Source organism: Eupeodes corollae, chromosome 3 (genome assembly GCF_945859685.1).
Source record: "Eupeodes corollae chromosome 3, idEupCoro1.1, whole genome shotgun sequence".
In the NCBI taxonomy this organism is placed as follows: domain Eukaryota; kingdom Metazoa; phylum Arthropoda; class Insecta; order Diptera; family Syrphidae; genus Eupeodes; species Eupeodes corollae.
Genome location: NC_079149.1, coordinates 36994741 through 37021968, shown reverse-complemented (window position 1 = coordinate 37021968; position 27228 = coordinate 36994741). Strand labels below are relative to the sequence as shown.

Sequence of the window (27228 nt, the reverse complement as noted above, 5' to 3'; positions counted from 1 at the left end):
AATATATTCATTGAAAAGATTTATAGCTTTTCTCTGGCATATCCTTATAATATCTTGCTTCAATATGTTCCTATAAACCAAACCCCATAAACACCAAACACAGTTAGAAACTCAAAACAAAAACAAAATCAGTGCAAAATCAACTTTACCCATTCCATTGATTGGTGCGGTATGTCGGGTAAGTCATGGACGTAGATGGAAAATATTTTGGGAGGAGATTTAAAAAGAGTACCTTTACCCAAAGTACAACTTTTTGGAACAAAATTCTAACACTTAAAAAATATTTTGTATCTCGCAGATTTTCCAGGACATTGCAGCAACGTGTGTAAAAGTTGTATAAAATGATGTTTCCTTGACTTAATTGTAGTCTAATCGGAAGGTCAATTAAATAAGTTATGAACTTTTAATTGTTTTTTACCAACTTCCATCAGTGACCCACTCAGGGCTTGGCCCCCATAATAGTTACGACCTTGGTAATCATGTCCTTGCTGAGCTATCGTGCACTAAATTGATGACAAAGAAATAAACCAGCAGGCATTCTCTCACTCCCGGTTCGTCCTTTTGCTATATGTGCACATTAACATCCACAAACTGTTATATATACATCAACCTCTCCCCTCTTATTGAGGTCTTAATGTGTTAACTGTAATTTGTTTTGTTTTTGGCACATTTTGTGGCTTGCTGTTCAAATCAACGAACTACCTTGCCTGCTGCAATTTGCCGTCGGCAAAAATGTTTAAATTTATATATACGAGCACGAGGATTTCGATTTTCAAATTCGATTGAGATTTTTATTAAAGTTTTATTCTCTCACAGTTTGATTTATTTGTATTGCATTTGCCAGGCTGTTATGTGTTTATAGGGTGGGTTGGGTTGTATAGGGTTTTGTACAGCCTTGGTCTGGAGTTGAGGACGCTGGGCTGGATCAAAGAAGGCGTTTGTTTTAAACATCCTTTTCAGGTGCCTAAAATTTAAATTGAAAAATTTCCACAAAGTTCGTATATCTTCTTCTAATTATAGTTATAGACCCAGGGTGAAAATGCGATTTGTATTTACGTAGGTTTGTGTCTATCTTCTGGTTTTGCATTTCTGCAGAGACAACAAGTATCAGTACAAAAAAAGGAAATTGACAACAACAAAACAACTAACTTCATCCGAGAATTGAAAAATAGAAAAGGTTTTTCAAATTGAGTTTCAGTGAAATTATCAAGTCTTTTTTTTCAATACTCTTAAATGCAAATAGCTTTTTCATTTGGCTTGGACACTCTGACAGGTGGTGAATGAGATTCGAAAAAATGGCAGAAAGGGGCGAAATTTATTTGGGCAACGTTTACTATTGCCATTACAAGTTCGGAAAACTTTTGAGATTGTCAGAAGTGGTTGTGAAAATTGAAGTAACAGGTCATTCCATTTTCTATTTCAAAAGTGGGCTAGATAAAACATACATAAGATACATTAATGTTTAATTAAAACTTTCGCCTCGAGAAAATTTGCAGCACGTGATTCACTTAAGTTACTATCTATGACTTTTTCGGCTATTTTATGTTGTTTTATCGGCCATAGCTTTTATAATGTCGGTATTTAATACTTTTAGAGTTAAGAGACTATTTGCACAGATTTAACGATGTTGGTGGTCAATTAACGTCGCAAAACCGTTAAATTACACACCAATAACGCATTCTCACGTAATAATGTCATAAATGGGTTTGGATGTGTAGGTTGATTCCACATCTGTTAATATTGTGACACTTTGAATGATAACTGATTTTGACAAATGTCAAATGAAAGAAAGTTTGCTAAATATACATAAAATATCATATCTAAAACAACGAACCCCAAGTTGACTTAAGAGAAGGCTCCTCTGGCGCTGGTCAGAGCAGCCTTTATATGTCTGTCAAAATATAAATACTGATCTAACCAGATACCGAGGTACTTCACTACACTTTTGTTCGCTAATGGCTGCCCATGAAGATCAACGATGACCATCTTGCGCCAATTTTTGCACGTATCTCTCGTGGCCCTAGCCAACGGAGTCCGGAACAGAATTGTCTCCGACTTCTGGACATTTATTTTCAGTCGTCGCAATATCGCTGAATCTTGTCGAAATCACGCTGCAAGAGAATTCTAATAACCTCAACCTTTCGGGCCGTTCTGTACGCAATTAGATCGTCGGCATACGCAATTTCCTTTGTAAGACTACCTATCAGATCGCTGGTATAAAAGCTGAAGAAAATCGGCGAATTCACTACTTCCTGTTGAAGACCATTTATAATTAAGAATGTTGTGTAAGAAGTTACATTGCCACTTTTGACAACAAACTTTCTACCGTTAAGCTTATCATAAAGTATACCCAACAAAGGTTTGCTTATGATAAGACTGCTCAGTTTTAGGTAAAGACCCTCTAACCATACGGTGTCAAAGGGCTTTTCCAAATCAACCAGAACAGCACCTGTGCATTGTTGTTTTGATTTATTCCATTGGATATCAGAAACGAGTTTAAACGCAGCATGAATTGTGTCATGACCCGCCTTGAACCCGAACTGTGTATCCGGAATTATGTTGTTGTCCACAGCCCACTTAGTCAGAGCCCTATTGATGATCTTTTCGAAAATTTTGCTGATGCTCGGAAGAAAACTTATCGACTGAAGATTTGAGGGGTTATAGTTGTCCTCTCAATTTTCGAGAGAGGATGAACCACAGCGGTCTTCCATTGCACTGGATAATATGCACTATTCAGTGCATTGTTGAAGAGTGTGGTGTAAATGTCAATTGCCTCCATCAATAAATGTTTCAGTACAACGTTGGACATACCATCGACACCTGCTCACTTTTTGTTTTTATTGAGTTGAAGATAAGCTGAATCTCAACCTTCGTCACTAACAAGGAACTTGGTCCCGTTTGCTCGGCGATTATGGCATTTGCCAAGGAGTCGTCATTGAACCGCATGAAACCGCGGTTGTCAGATCGCCATTGTGTGATATCATTTCGAAGGTAAAAGTGATTAAGTAGTTGAGGCGAATGCTAATATTCACCTTGTACACTTGCTGGAAAGCAGCTCCCACCGCCTCCACTTTTTCCTTCGGATCTTCAATTATAAAAAAGTCATCGTCAAAGATGGCTTCTTCTGGATCGGTTCCTTGGAGTTTCAGACTCGGAAGGTCATTGTCGTTCTTTTTTCGGAATATCTTTATGGTTTAAGGGAACATACTAGGGTCACTCGAATTAACTGACCGTATCTTGCGGTCCCAGTACTTGTTAATTGATAACCTATAGTTCTCCTTAATCAACAGATTGACATTTTTTATTAACGACTTCAGTGTCCTAACCTCCAAGTCTTGTGGGTCTGTAAGTCGTCTTTACAAATTTTTGAGTCTTGTCAGAAGTCGCGTTTCTGTTAGCGTCCATTTGGTCGCGTTCTTTGTACTTTGGTATTGTCGGTTTCATCGTTCGTTTTATTGTTTTGTCCATCTGTTGTAAATGTTGGTCAAGTTCTGTGTTTGTCAGGTTTCTGTTGTTGGTAGGGGCTATGCTACTCGAACAAAATTCTCACAGTCCAAAGCACTAACCATCATGACACGGGTATACAAGTTAATTGGACGAAATAATCTATTCCCAAAGCTTCAAGATGTTTCAGTTTTTATAAACGATTCAAAATGCGAGCAACTTCAATCAATCCAATTTGCTTCTTTGAGAAAACTTATCAGTATACAGTTTTGAACCTAAGGCCGTTCGTAATTATACATGTATGCCGAGATTCATTCTTAAGCCGGACTATAAGAATGTCGAATGCTGTACTTTACGTTGGCCTGACCTGTCATTGTAATTGCAACGAGTTCTTAACCAATGCTCATGGATAATCATTTTTTCTTTTTTATGCTCAAAATTTGTCTTTAGCATTAAAAAAGGGTCAACAAGTTAATGGCGCCAATTCTTTATAAATATGTTTTTTCAGGGTCTCACATTTTCCACAGTGTCTTTTAAAAAGTTCAAATATTGACAGCTCGTTATAAAGGAACAAAACTTTAATCTCGGAAAGGTCCAAATTAGTTTGAAATGTAAGAGTGGATAAAATATGTCGACAAATTCATCAAATTTCTTAAATACAAAGTATCCATTTTATGATATTAACTTTGATAAGATTTTAAAAGGATTTTAAGATGGCAAAATCGTTTAAAATTACCAAGACACCTTTATAGGTTAGTCATTTATTAACATAGTTTTAATATTTTATTATTTCATTTAAAATTTTACGCCAATGATTTTATATTGACAGATAGCAAATAAAAATCTGTTTTGACATAACATTTAGTTTGAATAAAATAGAATTTAAATAATTTTTCTAACTTGTTGATGCTTTCAATCACAGAATTCGGAAAATTCATTTTTTTGTTGTTGTCATTGATTAAAATTGGAATGTTTCAATTATTTTCTATCTAAGAGAGATGTCAACTGAAAACACGTGCGTCTGACAATAGGAAAACAAACAATTAATTTTTCAGATATACACAACGCGTGCCACATTAATTTATTTTGTTGTTTTTTTTTTTTTTATTTTTCTTCTCTAGAAATTGTATCTCTACACACACTCATCTATTTTCACAAAAATGTTAGATGCTTTTTTTTGGTAGGTATTCCAACTTCAAAACACATATACATGCATAATAAAATACAGGAGGTTTGAAAAAGGGAAGTAGGTAGAGTACACACCTCATTTTTGTTTTTCCATTTTATTTTTGAAATTTACCTGTAGACATATTCTTTTACCTTTGTTTAAAAAACTTGATGAAAATACTTTCCGAGCATAAAATTTAATATTAAAAAAAAGGACTCATCGTTTGCCTTCCCCGCCCATACATACTCGTACCTACGTTAACCTTCAGTCTTGAATTTTATTTACTACCCCCAACCTGCATTTATCAAGACCATGACGCTAGAAAAGAAAATATACAAAAAAACATATCTCAAAAACGACTGAAGGATACGCCATCGCTATAGGTACCACGACGACGACGACGATGATGATGACGACGACGCGAGGCAACGCACATTGAGGGTGGAAAAAAGCAAAAATATTGGGGAAAGTGGATCCAAGCTGAATATGGCGAGAGGTGGGTGTTGAAAAACTTTATACAATCTTTTTCTGCAGATACTTATGTATGAAAAAATATTAAAAAGAAAGGTAATATCAGAGATCGTATTTTAATTTAATTTTAAATGAAATGCCACGAAATGGAACATAAAAGATAATGCTATAAGCTCTATGGCAACTCTTCGTATACATAGCCATAACCATTTGGGCCCCTTTCTTTTTAAGTTTATTTGTTTTATATTTCGGTTTTGCAGATTTGTTTTTTGTTTTTTTTTTTTTGCTGCATTTCAAATTATAAAAAAATATTTATGACTGTATTATCTTGTATTATAAATACCTTCAAAAGTAGGTTCGTGCACCTTATATCCATAAGGCAGGTTGTAGGTATAAAAAATAAGAAGTTTAAATTCAGTTGGGAAGTTACATTTTTAATTTCAAATAAACAGAAAGCTTAATGTAAAATGGTCTATTTTTGTAAATATTTATGAAGTTTTTGAATAATGACTAATAGACAAATAATAAACAATAAACAAGAAGTTCAAAATTAACGTTTGTAAAGTAGGTAATAGGTTGTTCGTTGCGTTTGCACCTACTTCCTTACTTTACTAATTTATTTTCTTCAACTTAAATTTACTTTATAAAGAGGCTGGGATGCGACTTATAAGCTGAAAACTTGAATTTCAAGCTCATCTGTCGATAGCTTTAAAAATCTTACAAAATATTCATAAAAACGTTTTGTGTAAGAGACAAAGATCCTTGAGTCGAAAACCACTTTTTATCAGTTTTTTTAACTTCCCACAGGAACTTATTGTAATGGGTCCGATTTGTCGAGTTGAAAATTTTGACATTTTTCGACGTTTCAAAACTCTCTAGAGTCGAAATAGAAGATTTTTAGAAAGATGTCTATGTGTACGTTTGCGACGGTTTTTTTCGTCGTCCATAGCTCAAGAACCAGAAGAGGTATCGACTTCAAATAAATTTTGTTACACGGATAATAATGCAGAAAGATGCAAAAAGGGCTCATAAGAAAATTGCTTCTGTTATTTTTGTACCATAACAGTTTAAAAAGATGAACATTTTGGTTAACCTTTAATATCTCACGAACCAATTACGCTAGAGACTTGAATTAAGTTTTATATAGTAAATTGTATCGTGATACCAAACAAGTACAGTTTTTTTTATTAAAAAATAAAAACCTAAAAAAACATTACTCAAAGTTCAAAAAGTTAAGATTATGGCTTCCAACTAAGAGTTCTTCTAAGAAATACTGTTTTCAACATTGGGAAAAAATCTGAGAAAAATCAAAATGACAGTTTTTTTTTACAAAAAATAAAAACCTAAACAAAAAATTACCAGAAGTTGGTAAAAATTGATTTTCGACTCAAATATCTTCTCAAAACTTTGAGATATTGGCTTTAAACTACTTTGATCTTTTAAGAAATATAGTTGTAAACATTCAGTCAAATTTTGAGAAAAATCAAATTGACAGTCTTCTTACAAAAAATAAAAACCTGAGAAAAAAACAATAAAAACAATACTAAAACTTGGTAAAAATTTACTTCCGACTCGAATAGCTTTTCAAAAATTGAAAATATTTACTTCAAACCTTATTTATTTTACAGAAAATATTGTTTTTGATAAACAGTAATTTTTTTATAAGAATCCAACATTCAGTTTTTTCATAAAAATATAAAATCTACAAAAAACAGTACGCAAATTTGGTAAAAATTGATGTTCGGTTCTTGATATCTCTTAAATTAGTTTATTCATCCAATTTGTAAAAATGTGAGAACTGCTACTAAAATTGGTAATTGTTTGTTTTCGACTAAAAATCTATTCAAAAAATTAAGATTTTCAAACTAAACTATTTCTTTATATGAAATATGATAATTTCAATAACTATTTTCTAAGAAATGTTAACAAAATTATTTTGTTTGATTTGAAATAATTTCTAAGTGAAAACTTTTATTTATATTCTAGATATTCGAGTCCGAAATCAGTATGTTAGTAAGGTTTTTACTTGTTTTAAATTGATAACTCGATTTTTCGAACAATTTTGACAGTTGTCGAAATTATTTTGAATGCATGATATCATTAATATAAAATTTCATTAAAGTCTATAACGTTATTGCATCAAGAGATATTAAGGGTCAACCAATTTTTTTTATTTTTTTAAAGTCAACCACTCAATTTTTTGAAAGCTGTTTTTAATATCTTTTGATGTTGTAATCCGTAAAACAAATTTGTATTTCAAGTTGAAAACTTCCCTAGTTTTTAGATATTACCGACGAAAAAAAATTATCCCTGACTAACAGACGTTAAAAAGATTTTCTTTTTACCTTTTTTTAACACTCATTTTAAGAGACTGTTAAAGTTTCAATAAAATTTTCGAAAATGTAAAACAAACATATATCTGGTACAGTGGGTATTTTCAAATAGATCAAAATCGAATTAAAGTTACTAAATGGTGGAAGCGTTAAAAGTGTTACTCTTACAAAATCATGGTTTTAATAGCATAGCAAAATGTTAGGAACAAACAATAATATTTTTACCTCCATATGAAAAAAGTTTACGAGTTCACGACAAAGGTATTATGTATTTTAATAAAAGTTCTAAATGAAGTGTATACTCTGACTGTTGTATTGTTCAAGAGATAAATATTTTGGATTGAAATTTGAAAGAGTATTGAATTGAATTGAAATAAAAAACTTATTTTCCTTTAACGCCAGGAAATTTATGCAATATTTCAAAGTTGTTTGTTCTTATATCGAATTAAAATTTTGTGATATTGTAAAGTTTTTCAATAGAATGATTGAAATAAAAGACCAACTGTAGATAGCTGTTTAGCAATCAGAGTAATTAGAGCTGGGCAGAAATTATTATAAAAGAATTTAAAAATAAAAAAAGAGGCTGGGATGCGACCCACAGCCACATTGATAACTTCCCATTCCGTCTGTCGATTGTCTTGCATAAAAGTTTGTAGGATTTCGTGTTGAGTAAAAATTTGTCAGTTGAATTATTCTTAAAACATATAAAATAACCAACAATATTTTTTATACGAAGAAATAGTTTAGTTTGAAATTCTAGTTTTGTTAAATAGATTTTTAGGCGAAAATAAATTTTTACCAATTTTAGTAGCATTTTTTAAATGTTTACAAATTGGATGAATAAAGCTAAATTAAGAGATATCAAGAACCGAACATCAATTTTTACCAAACTTGAGTTCTATTTTTTGTAGATTTTAAAAAGCTATTTGAGTCCAAATAAAATTTTTACCAAATTTTAGTATTGTTTCTTTTAGGTTTCTATTTTTTGTAAGAAAATTGTCAATTAGATTTTTTTCTCAAAAATTTTGCGGAATGTTAACAATAAGAAAAAAGGAGTATTAAGCCAATATATCAAAGTTTTGAAAAGGTATTTGAGTCAAAAATCTATTTTGACCAACTTTTATTAATTTTTGTGTTTAGGTTTTTATTTTTTTTTTAACTTTCAGTTCGAATTTTCTCAGCATTTTTTCGAATGTTGAAGTTACACAAGATAAAATTAGTTGTAAGCCATAATATCAAATGTTTAAAAACATTTTTGTGTGGAAAATCAATTTTGACCAACTTTTATTAAATTTTCTGTTAAGTTTTTATTTTTTGTAAAAAAATGTCAATTCAATTTTTCTCAAAATTTTACCGAATGTTGAAAACAATATTTCTTTTAAGATAAATAAAAGTTTAAAACTATATTTTACAAGTTTTTGAAAACATATTTGAGTAGAAATTACATTTTTGCTAACGTTCAGTAATGTTTTTTTTTTAGGTTATAATTTTTTATAAAAAAAGCTGTAAATTTGATTTTTCTCAATATTGAAATCACAACTTATAAAGTTTTTGTGTACCTTTAAGACCTATGTAGTATATTTTAAGTTTTAACTGTTAAGGGCCTTTTAGGGAACCTTTTTGGGTACTAAGATCGTCATTCCAAGTTACAAAGTAAACCAAGGCCTTTTTTAGGGTACTCATGAGTCAAGAGTAATGAAAGCAGTTAAAGGTTCCCCGACTTACAATGACTCTTTTGCGGGAAAGGATATCTTAGAGGCCTGTATGAATTATTTCATGTGTAAAATCCATGGTTTTTAGAGTGATTTGTGTGTTAGGTGTGCTTCTATATTGGTACGTTTTTTTCTCGACCATATATCTTACAAATAAGAAGGCAAAGATACCTACTACAAATAAGTTTAATTATACAGATAAAAACATCAAAATGTGAATTTCATATGCAGGGCCGGCCCCAGGCAATCTAGCGCCATGTGTAAGATTAGTAGAAAGCACCCCTTTTTATATACTCACACATAAACTGATACGCAAGCATAAGCCTTTCCCACATTACCCAGGAGGTAGACTTTCAGTGCGTTTTTCGTTTCTGAGGTTTCCCAAATAACCCCAAACCATAAAAAATTAAAACGAAGTGACGAAATGAGCAGAGGTGAAACGTTTTAACTTGGAAACTTACTTTTCTGGTCTTACATTTTGCAAATTCAGAAATGAGATCATCAAAGTCTAAAGAATTTAATAATTCATTTTGGACATTATAGATAAGCCTACCAATCTCCCTTGAGTCATGGTTGTCCTAAGATAGTTTTTATTAATTTTAATTTTACTAAAACTACGTTCTCCTGAAGCTACCCAAGCCGGGATTGTATTAGAGATTTGGAGAGCAATTACTTAATTCGGAGCAAAATCTTCAAGGTTTGAACTAAAAATTAAATGTAACACTTCTAAACTTGAGCTTTGTGGTGTAACAAGCGGGTTAAGCCTGTGGAGTTCAGTTTGCTGGGAGTGATGTCATCACAAATTGATTCTTCCCCTGTAAAACACAAACCAGTTGGAAAAAAAACACGAAACTGGTATTTCTGCTTGCAAATTATCTTATCTTTAATGGAATGGTATCTTTTTGTATTTTTTTCAAAACGTCGGGTATAGAACATCCCTACAAAAATTTAATTTTAAGTTTCAAATTTAAAAATTTTTAAATTTCGTCAGGGTTATGCAATAAAAAAATGTTTGAACTTTTGAAATTAATTTTTAGGGGGAAGGGATTTGGAACCAACTCGGGATAAGAGTACTAAATTAGCACTAAAAAAGCCTTAAATTACCCCATCATTAGATTTTGAAAATTGTGTTTGGCTGAGAAAGTCTCCAAAAGTTTAAGCCATAAAACTTAAGTTTGGGGATATGTGCTTAAAAAAACAATATGGAGTTCCGCGAAGTAAGGAGCCCAAAAATAGCACTTAATGACCCCATCATTAGTTTTTTTAAATTTTGTTTGGTTTAAAAAGTCTCCAAACACTTTAACTTTGCGAATCATTTTAGGTTGTAAGGGGTGGAGATACTAATTTGGAGTTTCGCTAACTTAGGAGCCCAAAAAGAGCCCTAAACTCCCTCATCATCAGTTTTTTGAAATTATGAACCTAAAGGTGTGGTGTTTCCAGCTTGACGTGAAGCTGGGAGAACCACAAGTTTGAGGAGGAAGGGATTTTTGAACCAAGTCGGGACTAGAGCACTAAATTAGCCCAAAAAGAGGCCTAAATCACCCCATTATTAAAATTTCGAAATTCGATTGTGGTGTTACCAGCTTTACGGACCTTGTTTTTTGTAGATGAAAACTCATATACAGAGTTACGGGTACGGTGCATAATAAAGAACCTGCACGTTCTAGCCTAAACGATTCAATATGAATAAGTATTTTGCTTTGTCCTACTCTCTGTTTTAATTTTGGGACTTGGTGTGAAAGAAATAAATCGTCGTCGTTCTATTAAAACTCCCTGAGTCCATATTTTGTGTTTTGAGATATTTGCATTAAAAGTTTGAAATCAACATGCAAATTAATAGATTTAACTAGTTTTAATTCTTTATAATTAAAAAATGGTGCATCGTTAAGCATAGGGAGTTTAGAAAAAATATAAATTTTAAATATAAAATTATGCTGAGCCCAGCCCTGTTCAAATGACACTTTTTATGACACTGTTAAAAACTAAAACAAAATCTGCAAAAATGTAAAAAATTATTTTTATCAAAAATGTCTTCAAAACAATGAAAATATTGACTACAACTTATTTCATTTTATTAATCAAAATAGTTTTAAGAATTCTAATTACTTTCAAAGAAAAATTCGATGCATAACAATACAATTCCGCCCAGAATTCCACTTAATTGGTTTATTGTTCCGAATAGCTCGAAAAGAATTGCGTAGACTTGAATTTTTAAATACAAACTTTTTGGAGCTATTTGTATTATAATTTGGCTTATTGTAATAATAATAAATATTGAAAAAGAAATCATTTTAAATGGTTCCGTTGTTCCGTTTTTTATTTTAAATTTTTTTCTTTTTTTTAATTTTAAATGGGACCTCAAAAATGTACATATGTCCTAAAACCAAGTATTAAGTGTATTGCAAAATTATTATTGATTTGCTACTCTACTCAAGACACTAAACGCAACTTTAACTTTTTTTTTTTAAGTACGATTAAGAAAATGTTAAATTATAAAGGCTGATTTTTTAGAAGCTGTAAGAAAGTTTAAATCTTTATTTGAATCGATAGTACAGTCCATATAATTTAATGTTTGAAGATTATTTCATGTAAATGTTGACCTTGACTGCGCCTCAAATGGCCCATCCGCTTAATCCAATTTTTGCATACTCTTTCCAACATTTCTGCCGGTATCTCATGAATAAATGCTTCAATGTTGTCTTCTAATGCGTCATTGAAGCGGGCTTGTCTTTATAGACATAAACTCATAGCCCCAGAAAAATAGTCTAAAGGCGATCTAGAAAGCTGGGCCAATTGACCGGTCCCAAACGTGAAATAAAATGTTCACCGAACTCGCCTCTCAATAAGTCCATTATTGTGGCGTGTGACACCGTCTTGTTGAAACCACATGTCATGCAAGTCAAGCTCTTTATTTTTGGAAAAAAAAAAGTTGGATGTCATCTCACGGTAGCGCTGACCATTCACAGTTACATTACGATTCGCATCATCTCTGAAGAAGTACGGTCCAATGATGCCACCTGCCCATAAACCGCACCAAACTGCCAACTCCAAAATTGACAATTCTGCTTATTTACTCACCCATTGACTCAAAAATGAGCTTCGTTGCTGAAAACAGTATTTCGGTAAAAAAGTGGATCTTCTCCCAACTTTCCAACAGCCTATTCACCAAAAATTTTACGTTGCAGAAGGTCGTTCGGCTTCAATTCTAGCACAAGCAGTATTTTGAAAGGCATCACACCTAAATCCTTCAGCAAAATTTAATTTTCTACGTTGTTGAGTAACAGAGGCCCAATTGCTGCGAACGGCGAGGTGACGAATCGATAATTGATGGTCATCCCTCACACTGGCCCATATAGCTGCGATATTTTCTTCAGTTCGCACTCTACGTTAATGTTGGTGGTTTAATGTCCAACAATGTCGAGTCGATTAAACTGATCATAAAATGGAAGAATCGCGTGAGTAACTTCCTTAACAGTGCACGCATTTTGATATCAAATTTAAATAATTTGCTAGCGTTGTTCGTTTGTAAGACGATTCATGGTAAAATTCTCGACCAAACTTAAGATGTTTGACAGTCAAACAAAACACGAAACGTGCGTCAGCTATTTAAACCAGTGTTGCCAAAAAGATAATAGCAAAAAAATCAACCTTTATTACGATTTGGAAAATCTTTGCTCTTTGGAAGAAGGATTTTTGTATACATGAAAAAACCATGGTTTAATTGTTTTTAATCAAAATATCATAAGAATCTTACGTATTTCTAAACCATTTTTTCTATAAAAGAAACAAAATGTTGATTAATCACTTTGCTTACAAAATTACAGGTCCTTCCAGTTTTTCAATAGGCCTAAAAAAAAAGGAGAAGTCATCTCAAGAACGCTAGCAATGCCACCATTTTGTAATACATCGCTTGAAAAGAATTGTTGTAAGCCGTCACCGATTTGTTAAGGTATAGTAAAATTACGATTCTTTAATCTCGATTTATTTTTTAGTACTTTTATAATCGGCCTCTAAGCCTGACCTCTAAAGGTCATATGTTTTTTATTTTACAAAATTATACCAACTTCATCCAAGAAGTTCTCTCAAATATCAAACAAAAAACATACCGACAAAAAGAACAAACACAAATCTACATTGATTTTGGTTAATTTGTATCTTTTACTTTTACTCAAAATACAAGCCTTCTTATTGCCAAACTTAAAATTTCATTACCGTTTGCAACAAATTAATAAATATTACTCCTTAAAGTGAAAACCAAAGGCATCTAATGGGTTAAGAAGTTAGATATTTAAAAAAGTGTTATTAGAAATAGTCGCCATATGTTTGCTTGATTATTGTTGGATACAAACTTTTTCCTTATTTTATGGAAATTATGTTCAGCTCGTTTTTAAACACTAATCTTTACTATAAATATTCCAGTCATACAAATTAAATTTATTCACCCTTAATTTCTATTCAAGCCATTATATATTATTATATAGCATTAATAAAAATTGCATTATCATTCTAAATCGATAAAGTCAAACACAATCATATTTATCAACCCTTAAACCTCAATATTTGGTCTAACCTAAATACAATCTTCCCCTTTTCAAAAAAACATCCAATTAACACGGATAATAATAAACTGAAACCGCACAATCAAACTAAAACTAATAAAACCACACCAAACGACCTCAACACTAGGCCAGATAAGATCTTACAGGATAATTGTTTTGTATATAAGGATTTGAAGTAACTTTATACCTATCTACCTTTTATACCTGATGTGATAACTGTGACGAAATTAGGAACATAGTTTCGACGAAAAACACCTATGTAGTTCTTCAAAACACAACAGGATGCCCACAATATCTTCAGACAAACTAAAGTGAGTTAATTCTGAAAGTTTTGTTGGTTAAAGTCCTTTGAGCTTTTTTGTGATTTCCTTTTTTTCAATAAAAGCAAAAACTTTGAATATCCTAGCTTGATGCCGTTTTGGAGAGTCGCCTATGACTATTTATTTAATGAAGCAGTAAATTCGAGATCGTTGGCCTATTAAGTCACATTGAAATGCTATAAAAAGCAACAAAAGCACTTCTCTCCTATTGTCCTCATCCATCAGGATAAAGACGATAGGTGTCAGGGGATGATTCGACTATGTAATTTTGAGTCTATGAAAAGTTGGAAGGGGAATGAATTGTGGACGTACCCAAAAAGACCCTGCAAGACTTCATTGCCGATCCCCCATCATCATCAGTTCAGTTGGGACCTGGGTTAAAAAAAAAAAAACAAAGAACTAGGAAAGCAGTCATCATAAGTCCTGTGAATGGACTAAATGGAAGCAAATAAACTTTCTCACCCACCCCGCCATTCATGGCCATGGCCATCTGTGCGTGCCTGGGGGGTGCGCTCGCTATTTGTTGGAAGCATATTGTCAGTGAGTCTTCTTTGTTCTGTGCTTTGTGGGGGTTGTTTTGGTTTTTGGTTTTTGGGTATGCGAGTATAATATTGGCCTTTGGCTTACAAGCGAATTGACTCGTAAACGTAATCCTTGTAATCCTGTGAATCCTAAATGATTTACATTTGATATGTGCGTGCGTGATGATGTGCAGCACCATGATAGGGTGTTTTTGTTATTGTTGTTTGTGTTTTTGTTGTGTATTAACCGCGGCATCGCGTTCACTGAAATTTTATTCAGCGTGAATGTTTCCTTTTTTCATCGATTTGTTATTCGGTTTTGTGTGCTTGTATTTGTTGTTTGGTTTGTATAAGTGTTGGTAGGCATTAAGGTCGGACGTTATTATATCAACTATGTAAGAATGAGTGTGTGTTGGGTATTTTTAATCGAAAGGACGATGAAACATATTGGCTGACACCAAAACCGATATTAAAACAGAAATTTGTATGCGGATTTTTGGCTATGGCGCGGTGGGCGGGGGTGTCGACAAGCGACGCGACGGCCTTGGCAGGGTTAAAGCAATTTACGACTGCACCCTTATTAGGCATTCACAGCACCCGATTATTTTATACCTAAACATATAACATTTTATAACATCGGATAAGACGATCAAAATGAAATGGTCTGATGCGGAAGCACGTGTCGGCATTTAACAGGAAGTTCTTATTAATTTACTTATAACATTTAACAGTTAGGGCTCAAATTCTATGTGTATATAATGAAAGTTTTGATTTAGTCAGATATACCTTCCAATATTTCTATCTATACATTTAGCTGTTCTACCTGTATATATAGGCACGAGGTATTTGGAATATGTATGATGTGTTGTGGCGAATTGTTTTTATAAATTAAATGTGTTTTTATTTTGAAAATGAAATGGTGCGGGTAGTGGAGAGTTAGCGCTGAGTTATGTGCGTGTTTGTATTTATAAGGTGTGTTGATGCTATATTAATTGAGTTTATGATTGCAGGTTTATTGCATTTTTTCTGTTTGATAGGGGATTATATTATATTATATGCGAGCAAGTTATTGAAGGTATTTGCAGCTCAGGAAATTATTTATATGACTTGTTAATCCAAAATGCACATTTTAAATAATGAGATATTTCAGTAGACATTAAATTTAAAAATATGAGTATATATATAAAAGGTGTTTTAACTCTTTTTTCTAGTTTGTGTGGTAAAATAGTTTGGGAACATTTTAAACCTATTATAACGGGTTATCCATTTTGCAGTTTCAAAAGTTTAGGGCTGGTACTCGTCGTCTGTCAAACCGAGTTGTTAAACCAACTTTTTTTTAATTGAAAGTCTGATATTTATGAAAATCGTTGACATAACTATCGCACAAATTGTTAAAACTTACTACAATTATGGTGATTCTGCCACAGCCACATATCGTGCTTCGAGAGGACATTATGGTTCAAATAATCGTCCAACTACGCAAAAAATTGGAAAAATCGTGAAGAAATTTTGAAGAAACTGGATAGGTTACAGATATTATAAGGTCTGTGCATCATCGTTTCGCTCGTAAAATTGAAAATATCGCTGCCATTAGAGAAAGTGTTGCCAAAAATTTATTCAAAACGTCGTAGATATTTCGAATTGGTGCTTGAACAAAAGGCAGTGGCGGTAGTCGGTGGGTATGTTAATAAAGAAAATGTGGGGCTCGAAAATCATCAAGTAATTAAAGAGTGGCCTTTACATCCACAAAAATCCCCTGTGTTATTGGACCTTAATTCTTCGAAAACGACGATGGAACGACTGTCACCGTCAATTCGTAGCGTTATGATCATATGATCGTAGTACCCGTGGCGTGATGGTTAGAGCGTTGGACTCGCCCCAACTACGACCTGGAAAACAGAGCCCTACTTAATCACTTTTACCTCCGTTATGATATCACACATTGGCGATCTGAGAACCGCGGTTTCATGCGGTTCAATGACGATTCCTTGGCAAATGCCATAATCGCCGAGCAAACGGGACCAAGTCCCTTGTTAGTGACGAAGGTTGAGCTTCAGCTCATCCTTAATTCAATAAAAAACAAAAAGTCAGCAGGTGTCGATGGTATATCCAACGTTGTACTAAGACATTTACCGATGGAAGCAATTGACATTTACACCACACTCTTCAATAATGCACTGAATAATGCACATTATCCAGTGCATTGGAAGACCGCTGTGGTTCATCCTCTCCCGAAAAAGGGAAAGGACAACTCCAACCCGTCAAATCTTCGGTCGATAAGTCTTCTTCCGAGCATCAGCAAAGTTTTCGAAAAAATCATTAATAGGGCTCTGACTAAGTGGGCTGCGGACAACAAAATAATTCCGGATACACAGTTCGGGTTCAAGGCGGGTCATGACACAATTCATGCTGCGTCTAAACTCGTTTCTGATATCCAATGGAATAAATCAAAACAACAATGCACAGGTGCTGTTCTGGTTGATTTGGAAAAGCCCTTTGACACCATATGGTTAGAGGGTCTTTACCTAAAACTGAGCAGGCTTGGCATAAACAAGCCATTGTTGTATATACTTTATGATATGCTTAACGATAGAAAGTTTGTTGTCAAAAGCGGCAATGTAACTTCTACCACAACATTCCTAACCAAAAATGGTCTTCAACAGGGAGCGGTGAATTCGCCGATTCTCTTCAGCATTTACACCAGCGATCTGATAGGTAGTCTTACAAAGGCAATTGCGTACGCCGACGATCTAATTGCGTACAGAACAGCCCGAAAGGTTGAGGTTATTAGAATTCTCTTGCAGCGTGATTTCGACAAGATTCAGCGATATTGCGACGACTGGAAACTGAAAATAAATGTCCAGAAGTCAGAGACAATTCTGTTTCGGACTCCGTTGGCTAGGGCCACGAGGGATACGTGTAAGAATTGGCGCAAGATGGTCATCGTTGATCTTCACGGGCAGCCATTAGCGAGCAAAAGTGTAGTGAAGTACCTCGGTATCTGGTTAGATCAGTATTTATATTTCGACAGACATATAAATGCTGCTCTGACCAGGGCCACAGGAACCTTCGCTCTGACGAAACGACTGTTTTTTAGCAGTCGGCTTGACCCCAGAGTGAAAGTAATTTGCTACATGGCCCTCATACGGCCAATGATCGTGTATGGTTGTCCTGTGTGGTTCAACGTTGCCCCTTCCCAGATGGAGAAGTTTCGGGTGTTCGAGCGGCAGTGTTTACGACGCTGTACCGGCTTATATCGAACAGCCGAATCTTCTTATGTGCATTACTATTCCAACGAAGTCCTATACAACGGGGCTCGAATCAACAGAATTGACAATTTCGTGATAAAACTCGTTCGAGGTCACATTGCAAGAGCTATGTCTTCGACCAACAATTTAATTTTCGGGGCGTTCTATCCGAACGACGAGTATTCTGAAAGTGCACGCTTGAGCGGGTTCATTCCACCAGAGGCATTCCTCTTTTTAGACAAATGCGGTCTGATACAGGATAGATTGGCAGTTCCGTTAATCTACCACGTCAGACGAAGAACCGTAGATAGGCGACTCCTGTACAATCGGGACGTCATGGCACAAGGCGGAGCAGAGCTCCTTCGGTTCAGTAGGGCTGTGTCCGAGCGGGACCGAACTGATAGGGTGAAGCAGGAGAACCAGTTTTGGTGGCTTCAATCGGCACTTGATAGTGGGTAGTCGGGATGGGGTTTAAGCCTTGGCCGGCTTACATACTTGTTTTATAGTTTTAGGGTTTAGTTTTAAGTAGAATAGGCATGGTGGCACAAAAAAAAAATACAAAAAAAAATTAAAAAATAAAAAAAAAAAAAAATTAAAAAAAAAAAAACAACAAAAATCAAAGAAAAAAAAAAACATGGATTAAAAAAAAAAATACATACAAAAAAGACAGTAAAATATAAAAACAAAACACGTTAGATTTGCTGCTGTGGTTGTTCTAGTTTTAAGTAGTTTTAAGTAGTTTATAGGTAGAATAGGTAGTTTAAGTTAGTTTTAAGTTTTATTTAAGGATCTTATTTTAAGTAGTTTGTAAGTAAAAATAAATAAAAAAGGTTATTGATATTAGTTTTTTCAAAATTTTCTAAGAAAAACAAAACAAATAAAATTTAAATTGAAGTAAAATAGATCTTAAGGCCGAAAGGCATTAGTAATTAGTGTTATAGTTTAGCTTAGAGTGTCCGTATGGGACCATTAAGTTAGTTGTAAGTTATGGATAATTAGGCTAGTTTTATGAATTTTTGTCTAGCTTTAAGATAGGTTTAAGATTGAATAAATAAAAATGAATTTGGAAAAAAAAAAAAAAAAAGTGCGTTGGGCTGTCATACAAGGGGTCTTGGGTTCAATCCCTGCCTGTGCCAGCTTAATTTAAAAAATTAATTTTCGCGGGTACTGCTTCTTGCGAGGAATTGACAAATCCTTCAAGAGTAATTCTTGTCATGAAAAAGTGCTTTCTCAAACTAGCCGTTCGGATTCGGCCTTAAGTTGTAGGTCCCTTCCATTCCTGACAACAGTACTCGCACACAGGAATGGTTGAGAGTTGTAAGTCACTAGGCCCTGGTTCACAACGGACTGTAGCGCCACCCCATTTGATTTTTTTGTCGTTTTTCAAAAAAACCTTTATCTATTAAATTTTTTTTTTCAAAAATCGTTTGAGCTGTTTTTTTTTAATTAAACTTTGTATACAAAAAACTTTTTAAAATTAGTTTAAAAATACTTTAAGTATGCAGTTATTAAGAGGTCATTAATAAACACCTAACGCGATTCCGCTTAAAACCTTAGTTTAAGTTTGAACTCAATCGTCCCAATGGTTTGCGATTTAGAGGTCGAGGACTAACAGACAGATCGGCAGGCGGACGGAACCTGGGGACCCATTTTTTCGACTTCTCCACCATAGGAATATCATGTTTGATTAAAACTTCCAGTTCAACATTGTTTACGAATGCAATACTTGCTTTGCGGTTAATACATGTCTCATCGCAAGAAAAAATTAGCCTGATGAACCGTTCTTCAAAATAATGAATCCCATTTTATCAACTTTTAAGCCAGTATTTCAATACAAATGTTTAAATAAAATTCATAAACGAAACGAAGACTCTGATGATTTCTCACATTTGTAATTTTCATCGCAGTGATGATATCAGTGAGCTGTCATGTAGCTGATTCAATATTGTTTTTGAGAGAGTGGTGCGAAACACCAACGTCAACACCAATGGCACTATCTTTAAGAAACCCACACAATAAAGTGGATATGCCGATGACTTCGACATTATAGGAAGTAGCAAACTAGCAGTATTTAGTGTCATCGAATAGAGTCGATTCTCATCGTAGACTAGGTCAGAACGTGAATATTGATAGGTATAACTTCGAGGTGGTAAATGAATTTATCGGTCTGGGTACTGCTGATAACTCTGCAAATGACATCGGTGCTCAAATAAAACGTAGAATTGCTGTTTCTTTGGCCAAAGCGATTGAAGAATTGGGCTCTATCGCGAAGTTCCAAGGAGACTAAGTACAAAACCTTGATCAACCCAGTCTTTCCATGTAGAAGCATGGATGAAGCGTCCCTTGATATAGACCGGTTTGTCCCGACAGGCAAAATAATATCTGGCGGTCAAAAATGTACGTGTTCAACAACTAAGATGCCTGGGCATGAACATCCAAGCAGGGGCAGACCTCACCGGAGATGAGTGATCAAGTTGCGGCAAACGCACTCCGGCTTGGTGTTCGAAACTGGAGACAATAAGCTAGAGTTCAAGTAAGCTAGCGGGATCTTTTACTTGAGGCCCAGGTGCATGATACGCCGTAAGCGCCAACTAAAAAAGAAGAAATCAGTCATCATATTTATGACTCACATTTGGTTGGTCATATTTAACTCTGATTTCTTTAAATTGACAATTGAATTCTTCATATCTATAATTTTTTTAAATGCATAATATGTATGAAAGCAATTATGATATTTATGAATGCTTAATTGATCTTGATAGTACTGACGAATGCATTCATCATGAATATGAACAATTTTTGACCTTGTTATATTGGTGATCATATTTAGCATATTTATGAATGTTTTCTTAACATTAACTTCATCATAGTGGTAAATTAAGTTCATACAATTCGCGAGAAACTTAAACCTAGAACCGAAGGCTGCAAAGACGAAAGTAGAAACATCATAGACGAACCGCACTGAGGATATGGAAGGGCCACTTCTGCAAACTGTATAACGGCGACGACGAACCGAATTCCACTGTCAGGCAGGATGATCCATTCAAAATAGACGACGAAAGCGGCCAATTCCGTCCTCCCGACTTAGACGAAGTAAAGATTGCCATATCTAAGCTGAAGTCTTTTAAAGCCACTGGCTTCAATACCGAACTCTTCAAAGCAGCTGGAGATAATTTAGTTAGGAGCACGCACCAACTAATCTGTAAAGGAGACCCTCTAAACTGCACCAATTATAGAGGAATCAGTCTACTTAACATCGCTTACAAGCTTTTTTCTGCCGTAATATGTGAACGACTTAAGCCCATCGTCAACAACCTGATAGATCCTTATCATTGTGGTTTTAGACAAGGCAAGTCCACATTCGAACAAATATTCACAATACGGCGGATCCTGGAGAAAACCCAAGAGCATCAAATCGACTTTCAATATCTTTTCATTGACTTCTTGGCCTCTTATAACAGCATCTATTTTTGACATCTCTGCCAAACTTGTTCGTTTGTGCAGGATGACCATGAAGAATTCACGTTGTTCCATAAAGGTTAGAAACAACTTAACAGAACCATTCGATGTCAAAAAAGGTTTTAGACAAGGTGATGTGCTGTCACGCAATTTTTTCTAATATCGTACTTGAAAGAATAGTGCAGAGCTCACACATCAACACTAGGGGCACTATGTTTCAAAAGTCTTTCCAATTACTAGCATATGCTGATGACATTGACATAATCGGAAGACCTCAGCGTGATGTCAATGGGGCTTTTGTGATTATTGAGGCAGAGGCGGCAAAAATAGGTTTAACGTCATCAAGGAAAGAACTTACAAAACCGACGAACGTCTCGGTCAAAACGTCACCATCGACAGAACGAAACAAATTGATTAATATTGTACGAGATTTATCAGCTAAAACTGACATCATATATTGATGAACTGGTTTTCAGTTTAAACATGAAAAGGTTTTTTATTTATTTTACCAAACCGAATTGGTTGAGTGTTCTTAGCTTAAATGAATAACTTTCATACCGTCAATTTATTCGAACGAACAAAAGACTAAGTTCCACAATCTCTAGGCCTAGTTTTTGAAATGAACGAAGTTTTTTTGGGTTGAGGTCAAAGCAATGTATGGAATACTGTATTAAAAATACTGTATCTCAAAGTACTGTATTTTAAAATACTGTATGTACAAAATACTGCATGATCCAAATGCTGTACTTAAAAATTCTGTATTTCTAAATTCTGTATATCAAAATTCTGTATTCTAAAATGCTGTAAATAAGAATTTTGAAAACAGAAAACTCTTTTTAAAACAAAACATCATGATAATTTCTCATTAGCATAATGTTGTAACATCCTTTCTTTGGACAATAACATATGTACCTTGATAATTCATAAGTCTTTGAACTCATGAATTTAAAAACAAAATAAATAGTTTCTTCTTATTTTCTCTTTTTCATTTTCTTCTTTTTAACTGCTTGTTCCTCTTTCACATTTCGACATGAATATTCATAATGTCACCAAATTAATTGATCCGTCAATACCGTCCAGTATTATGAGCTTCAGTATTTTGACAATGCAGAATTTTGAGATACAGTATTTTAAATGTAAGGTATCTTGAAATACAGAACATTAACTATACAGTATTACGATCAGAATTTTGAACTTGCAGTATTTTAAAATACATCATTTTGACCCCCTCCCGACATTTTTTTTTCACATGAAATAGCCTTCATAATACTATGGTAAGATTAAGTTTTTGAAATTCTTTCTAATAATCGGATAAATTATTTTAATATTGTGGCATATTTATAAGAGTCGAAAAAGTTTAATAAAATTTGTTGATTCTCCCTATTTTTTTTCATTGAATTTAAGGATCTTAAATGAATTTGAGACCAATGAAAATGTGTGCTCTTTGTATGCTTGATACTCAAATCTCCATTTTCCACCTGTTTGTCGGTAACACCTTTTATTATACATGCGTAAATTTTTCTCTTAAACAATATTTTCACACGTTACTATACACATTTGTTTTCACTAACATACATGTTGAATTTTTCCAGCTGCTAAAACAAATATTCCCTAAGGTATATCTTTATCTTTGCAGCAAAAAAAAAGAGAAAAAGTATAAAATCCTTGAATATAGTTGTTGACTTCATCCAATAAATCTTTGATGCGCACACGTATTGAAAAATCAATCAACTAGGATTTCCATAAATAGCACGAAATGATTTGAGTGTGATGCTCCTGTTTTTATGATGAAGATAAAAACATCGAAAGTGACTGGGCTGACTCTCAAGACAACAACGATAGCTGAATAATAAATAAATGTTTAACCCTTTAAGGATTCTTTTTCTTTTATATGATTGCGACCGATTCCACGACGACGTTTTATAACATTGTTTTAACCTCACACTAAACGCAAAAATGTACCATTTTATATTTCAAATAGTATCTACAAAAGTACATAACTATATCCGTTATTTGTAGTATATATGTACATGTAAACTGATGTGAAAATGGATATCTCTGTATTTTTGACCAAATAAATATTTAATAGCAAAATGTGTTTCTGGTAAATTCTGGTAAAGTTTTCCTCTCAAAAACATGACTTATCGATTAGAAATATGCCAATTGCTGAATACCACAAAATTTTCAATTTCCAAATTACCGCAATTGAAATCCATACTATCCGCAATAGCATTGTTTTATCGGAACATCCATCCAGAATTGATTATTGGAAAATCTAAATGATGCGTGTTAAATCTCCGATATACAAGTAGATTTAACAAATGGAATGTGGTTTTAGGGCTCAGGACATGGACTGATAGATTACAAACTATTCAATATCTATTCTATATACATTATAGACGTAACGTATACTCAACTCTTAGATGTGCAAAAAATCAATAGAATAGTTTTTTTGTTTTTTTGGTATTTTGTATTTTGTATTTATAAATATTTTATTATTCAACAGTTTAATACTAATGATGATGGTTATTTTTATCCTATGATGGGTTCAATAGGAATTTTTACGTGTAAAATTGATTTTACATTGCATTGGCTTGAATGGGGTTTCAATTATATTTATTTTACTTTATTAATTCACTTACCTGTACTCGTGATTCGGTTAATCCAATACGCATTGCTATTTCTTCCCGCATAAAAATATCCGGATAGTGGGTTTTCGAAAAACATCGTTCTAACTCGTTCAATTGGGCTGGAGTAAAACGTGTCCGGTGGCGTTTTTGTTTATTTGATTTATCGGAATTCTATAAAAAAGCAACAATTTTTTATTTTATTTTGTTATGGAAAAAAGAATTTAAATTATTTGAATATCATAAAAATACCAATTTTTTAGAAGGAGGAATACTATTTATATTGTCACAGTGTAAGTGGCCATCCTCTTTTGAAACGGCTTAACCAATTTCAATGAAATTTTGCATATATGTACATTCGGTAGGTCTGAGAATAGCTTTTTATCTATTTTTATATTCCTAGGTGCTTTTGTTTAATTGCATCAACGTCGTACACGGTGCAACGATCTTACAATAATATTCAGTGACGCTATTTACAATGAAGCATTGATTGCTATTGAAGATGTTTGCATTATCATTGCCAACTAAAGACTTAGTCATTTCGCTATACATTCACTAAATCGAAATATATCTGATTTAATAGACACTGTAAAAATGGCAGCGATTGTTGCTTGAAATATGTCAAGAATGAATGAAGAACAAAGAACCAGTTTTTATCACATCGTGCTCGCAGTTTCGGCAGGGATAGGTTAATTCTTTTTTTTGGAGGAACCAGGTGGAACTGACGAAACGTTTTTTATTTGCTAATTCTTGCTAAAATACGAGCAAATAATAGTATCGCATCTTCTGGCATTTCGGTAAAACATTTGTTACCAAGAGACTTGGTGTTATAGAAATGTATTGATACAGTTTATGATTCTACCGAATCTGTAAATTATCCGATTAAATTTTTTAACTCATTGGATTTACCAGGTATTAAACCGCATAATTTACAACTGAAGGTTGGATCTCCGGTAATATTGTTTCGTAATTTGATTAGTAATTAAAAAAATAATGAAAAATGTTATCGAAGCCATTATTCTACATGGCAAATCCCGAGGTGAAATTATTTTACCACGACGAATCCCTATTATACCCACGATGTAACAATTCAATTCAAACGCCTTCAATTTCCTATTAGATTGGCTTTTGCAATGATTCAAAGCCAGACGATGTCTGTGTGCGGCTTAGATTTGAGCACTTCATGTTTTTCATACGGACAACTATATTGGTGAAAGATGGGATGTGTATATAATTTTAAAGAACTAATTTTAATAAATTAAAACAAATTGTTTGATGATTTGTTATTTTAATATTTTGTTACTGTTTATCGTGCTCTATACCTCTCCCACTTATATAACACATCCTTACACTACACACTTAGAATAAGTTTTTTATTTCTATCAAAGAATTATCTAGAAATTATTTATATGACAACACAACGTTTGGCGGGTCAACTAGTATCTCATAAATAACACCCAATTTAGGTGACAAAAAAAAACTTCTAGCTTTACCTAAACATCTTGTGGCATTTTGGCAACATGGAGTGTGTGATCTTTCCACAAAAGGTATACATGCCGAGTATTTGAAGGTTTTCAGTATACTTGATGCAAGTCTCACTCGTGCATAATGACAAAGGTGGTACATTTTGTTTTAATGACAGTACGCAGAATTTAATAAGCTTATCACACATAACCGTTGAAGCATACCACATCCGAAGATCAAAATTGTGAATATAAAACGAATATGAAATATCATCAGCGAAACAATGCACCGCACTAAGTTGCAGAAATTGGTTCATTAAGGAAAATGAGAAATAGTGTTGGAGACAGAACAGACCCCTGGTGTACACTACCATTTAGTTTGTGCTTCGCACCGAAAAGTAATTTCTAATTCAACAAAGGAGGGATTCATCAAAACACAAAGCACGCATTTTAAATAAGAGATCCTGATGTTAAACACTTTCAAATTCTTTAAAAATATTAAGCGCAATAATCTTAATTTCTCCAAAGAGTATGTAAAGATTTATTCTACTGTTTAGTGACCTATTGCTACAAGTGCCGGCCCAGTCTTCGAGACATTTCTTGGGCTGATAATTAACACAGTGTTGGGTAAATAGTTTGGTTTTGCCGTTTTGCATCTACTCAGAACCAGACCTGACAAGTTGGATTTTTTATAATAAGCACACACTCAAGGGGGATATTACTACCCTTATTATGCAGAGTCACAGAGTGAGCACTAGGAAGTGGAGAGAGGGTGTAAAAGGAGATGTCGGTACACATTGCTTTTGAATTCCTGAATGTTGGATTGACTAGGAAAGGGAAAGTGTGGTAAGAAATTCCACATTCGCATAGTACGGCTAAAGAACGAATCTCTGTATTTGACAGTACGGCTAAAGTTGGACTCGAGGGTATACTGATAAGCATTCCAAGAAGCGCGAGTATTACGGTTTAACTGTTTCAGGGGAGGAATGCAGCTGGCTATTTCACTAGAGTATACACCGTTAAAATAACAGTTAAAAAGGATGAGACAAGAAACTTTACGACGATGTTCGAGCGACGTAAAAGATCATATGATGTAATCACCAATTAATTTTAATGCTCTACGTTCAATACTTTCCAAGAGGCTTAAGTAAGATGCAGGAGCACCAGCCCAGAGATGGGAGTTATACTCAAGCTTAAGACATATGTAAGTCTTGTAGATAATAGCCAGATCAGAAGGGGTGAAATATTTCTTGCATCGCCTGAGGAAACCCAAACACCATTTGGGGCTACATCGCGTATGTGATCGTTCGGCAAGAGGTGGTTGCTGATTTACATACCCAGAATATCGAGATGTTCAGTCTCCTCGATGCAAGTGCCATCCATGGATAATAGCAAAGGGTGTATATCTCGCTTTAACGATACAACACAGCACAGGGTTTTGGAAGCATTAAATTCCACGCGGTTTTTTAAACGCCATTGTAAAATGCTGTTTAGGTCAGAATTTAATGAGCTTATCATATTTTGTCGTTGCAGTTCCAAATCCAAAGAAGATGTGAGTCTGAAAACGAATATGAAAAGCTAAGAGTTTTATCGTCAGCAAAACAAACTTACGCAGTAGTTTTTCCAGCATAAAAGAATACCTCTTCAGAATAGTAGCGGGGATATCAACCGGATAAGCGGATTAATGTGCTTAAAGATTACAAAGTGGTTGTTATTAAAAAGCCTGCACAGTAGATTGAAAATCTATATACTGAAAAACAAAAGTGTTTCGGTGAAAGCCAAGTTACGACGAAGAACTCTGGTATTTGGTTAATGTGATATGCCGGAAAGGATCTTACCGATGCATTTGATGTCAAAAAAGGTTTTAGACAAGGCGATGCACTGTCATGCGACTTCTTCAACA

General features: G+C 33.9%; 1 protein-coding gene across 3 annotated transcripts in view; it reads right to left on the bottom strand.

The window, feature by feature from the left end:
- LOC129952521 (homeobox protein orthopedia) overlaps window positions 1-27228 on the bottom strand; it is a 129621-nt gene that overhangs the window by 75086 nt on the left and 27307 nt on the right. For all 3 annotated transcript variants that reach the window (XM_056065132.1, XM_056065134.1, XM_056065133.1), the window contains exon 4: window positions 23878-24036. In XM_056065132.1, the coding sequence (XP_055921107.1) occupies window positions 23878-24036 (159 nt within the window). The remainder of the gene's footprint in view (window positions 1-23877; window positions 24037-27228) is intronic.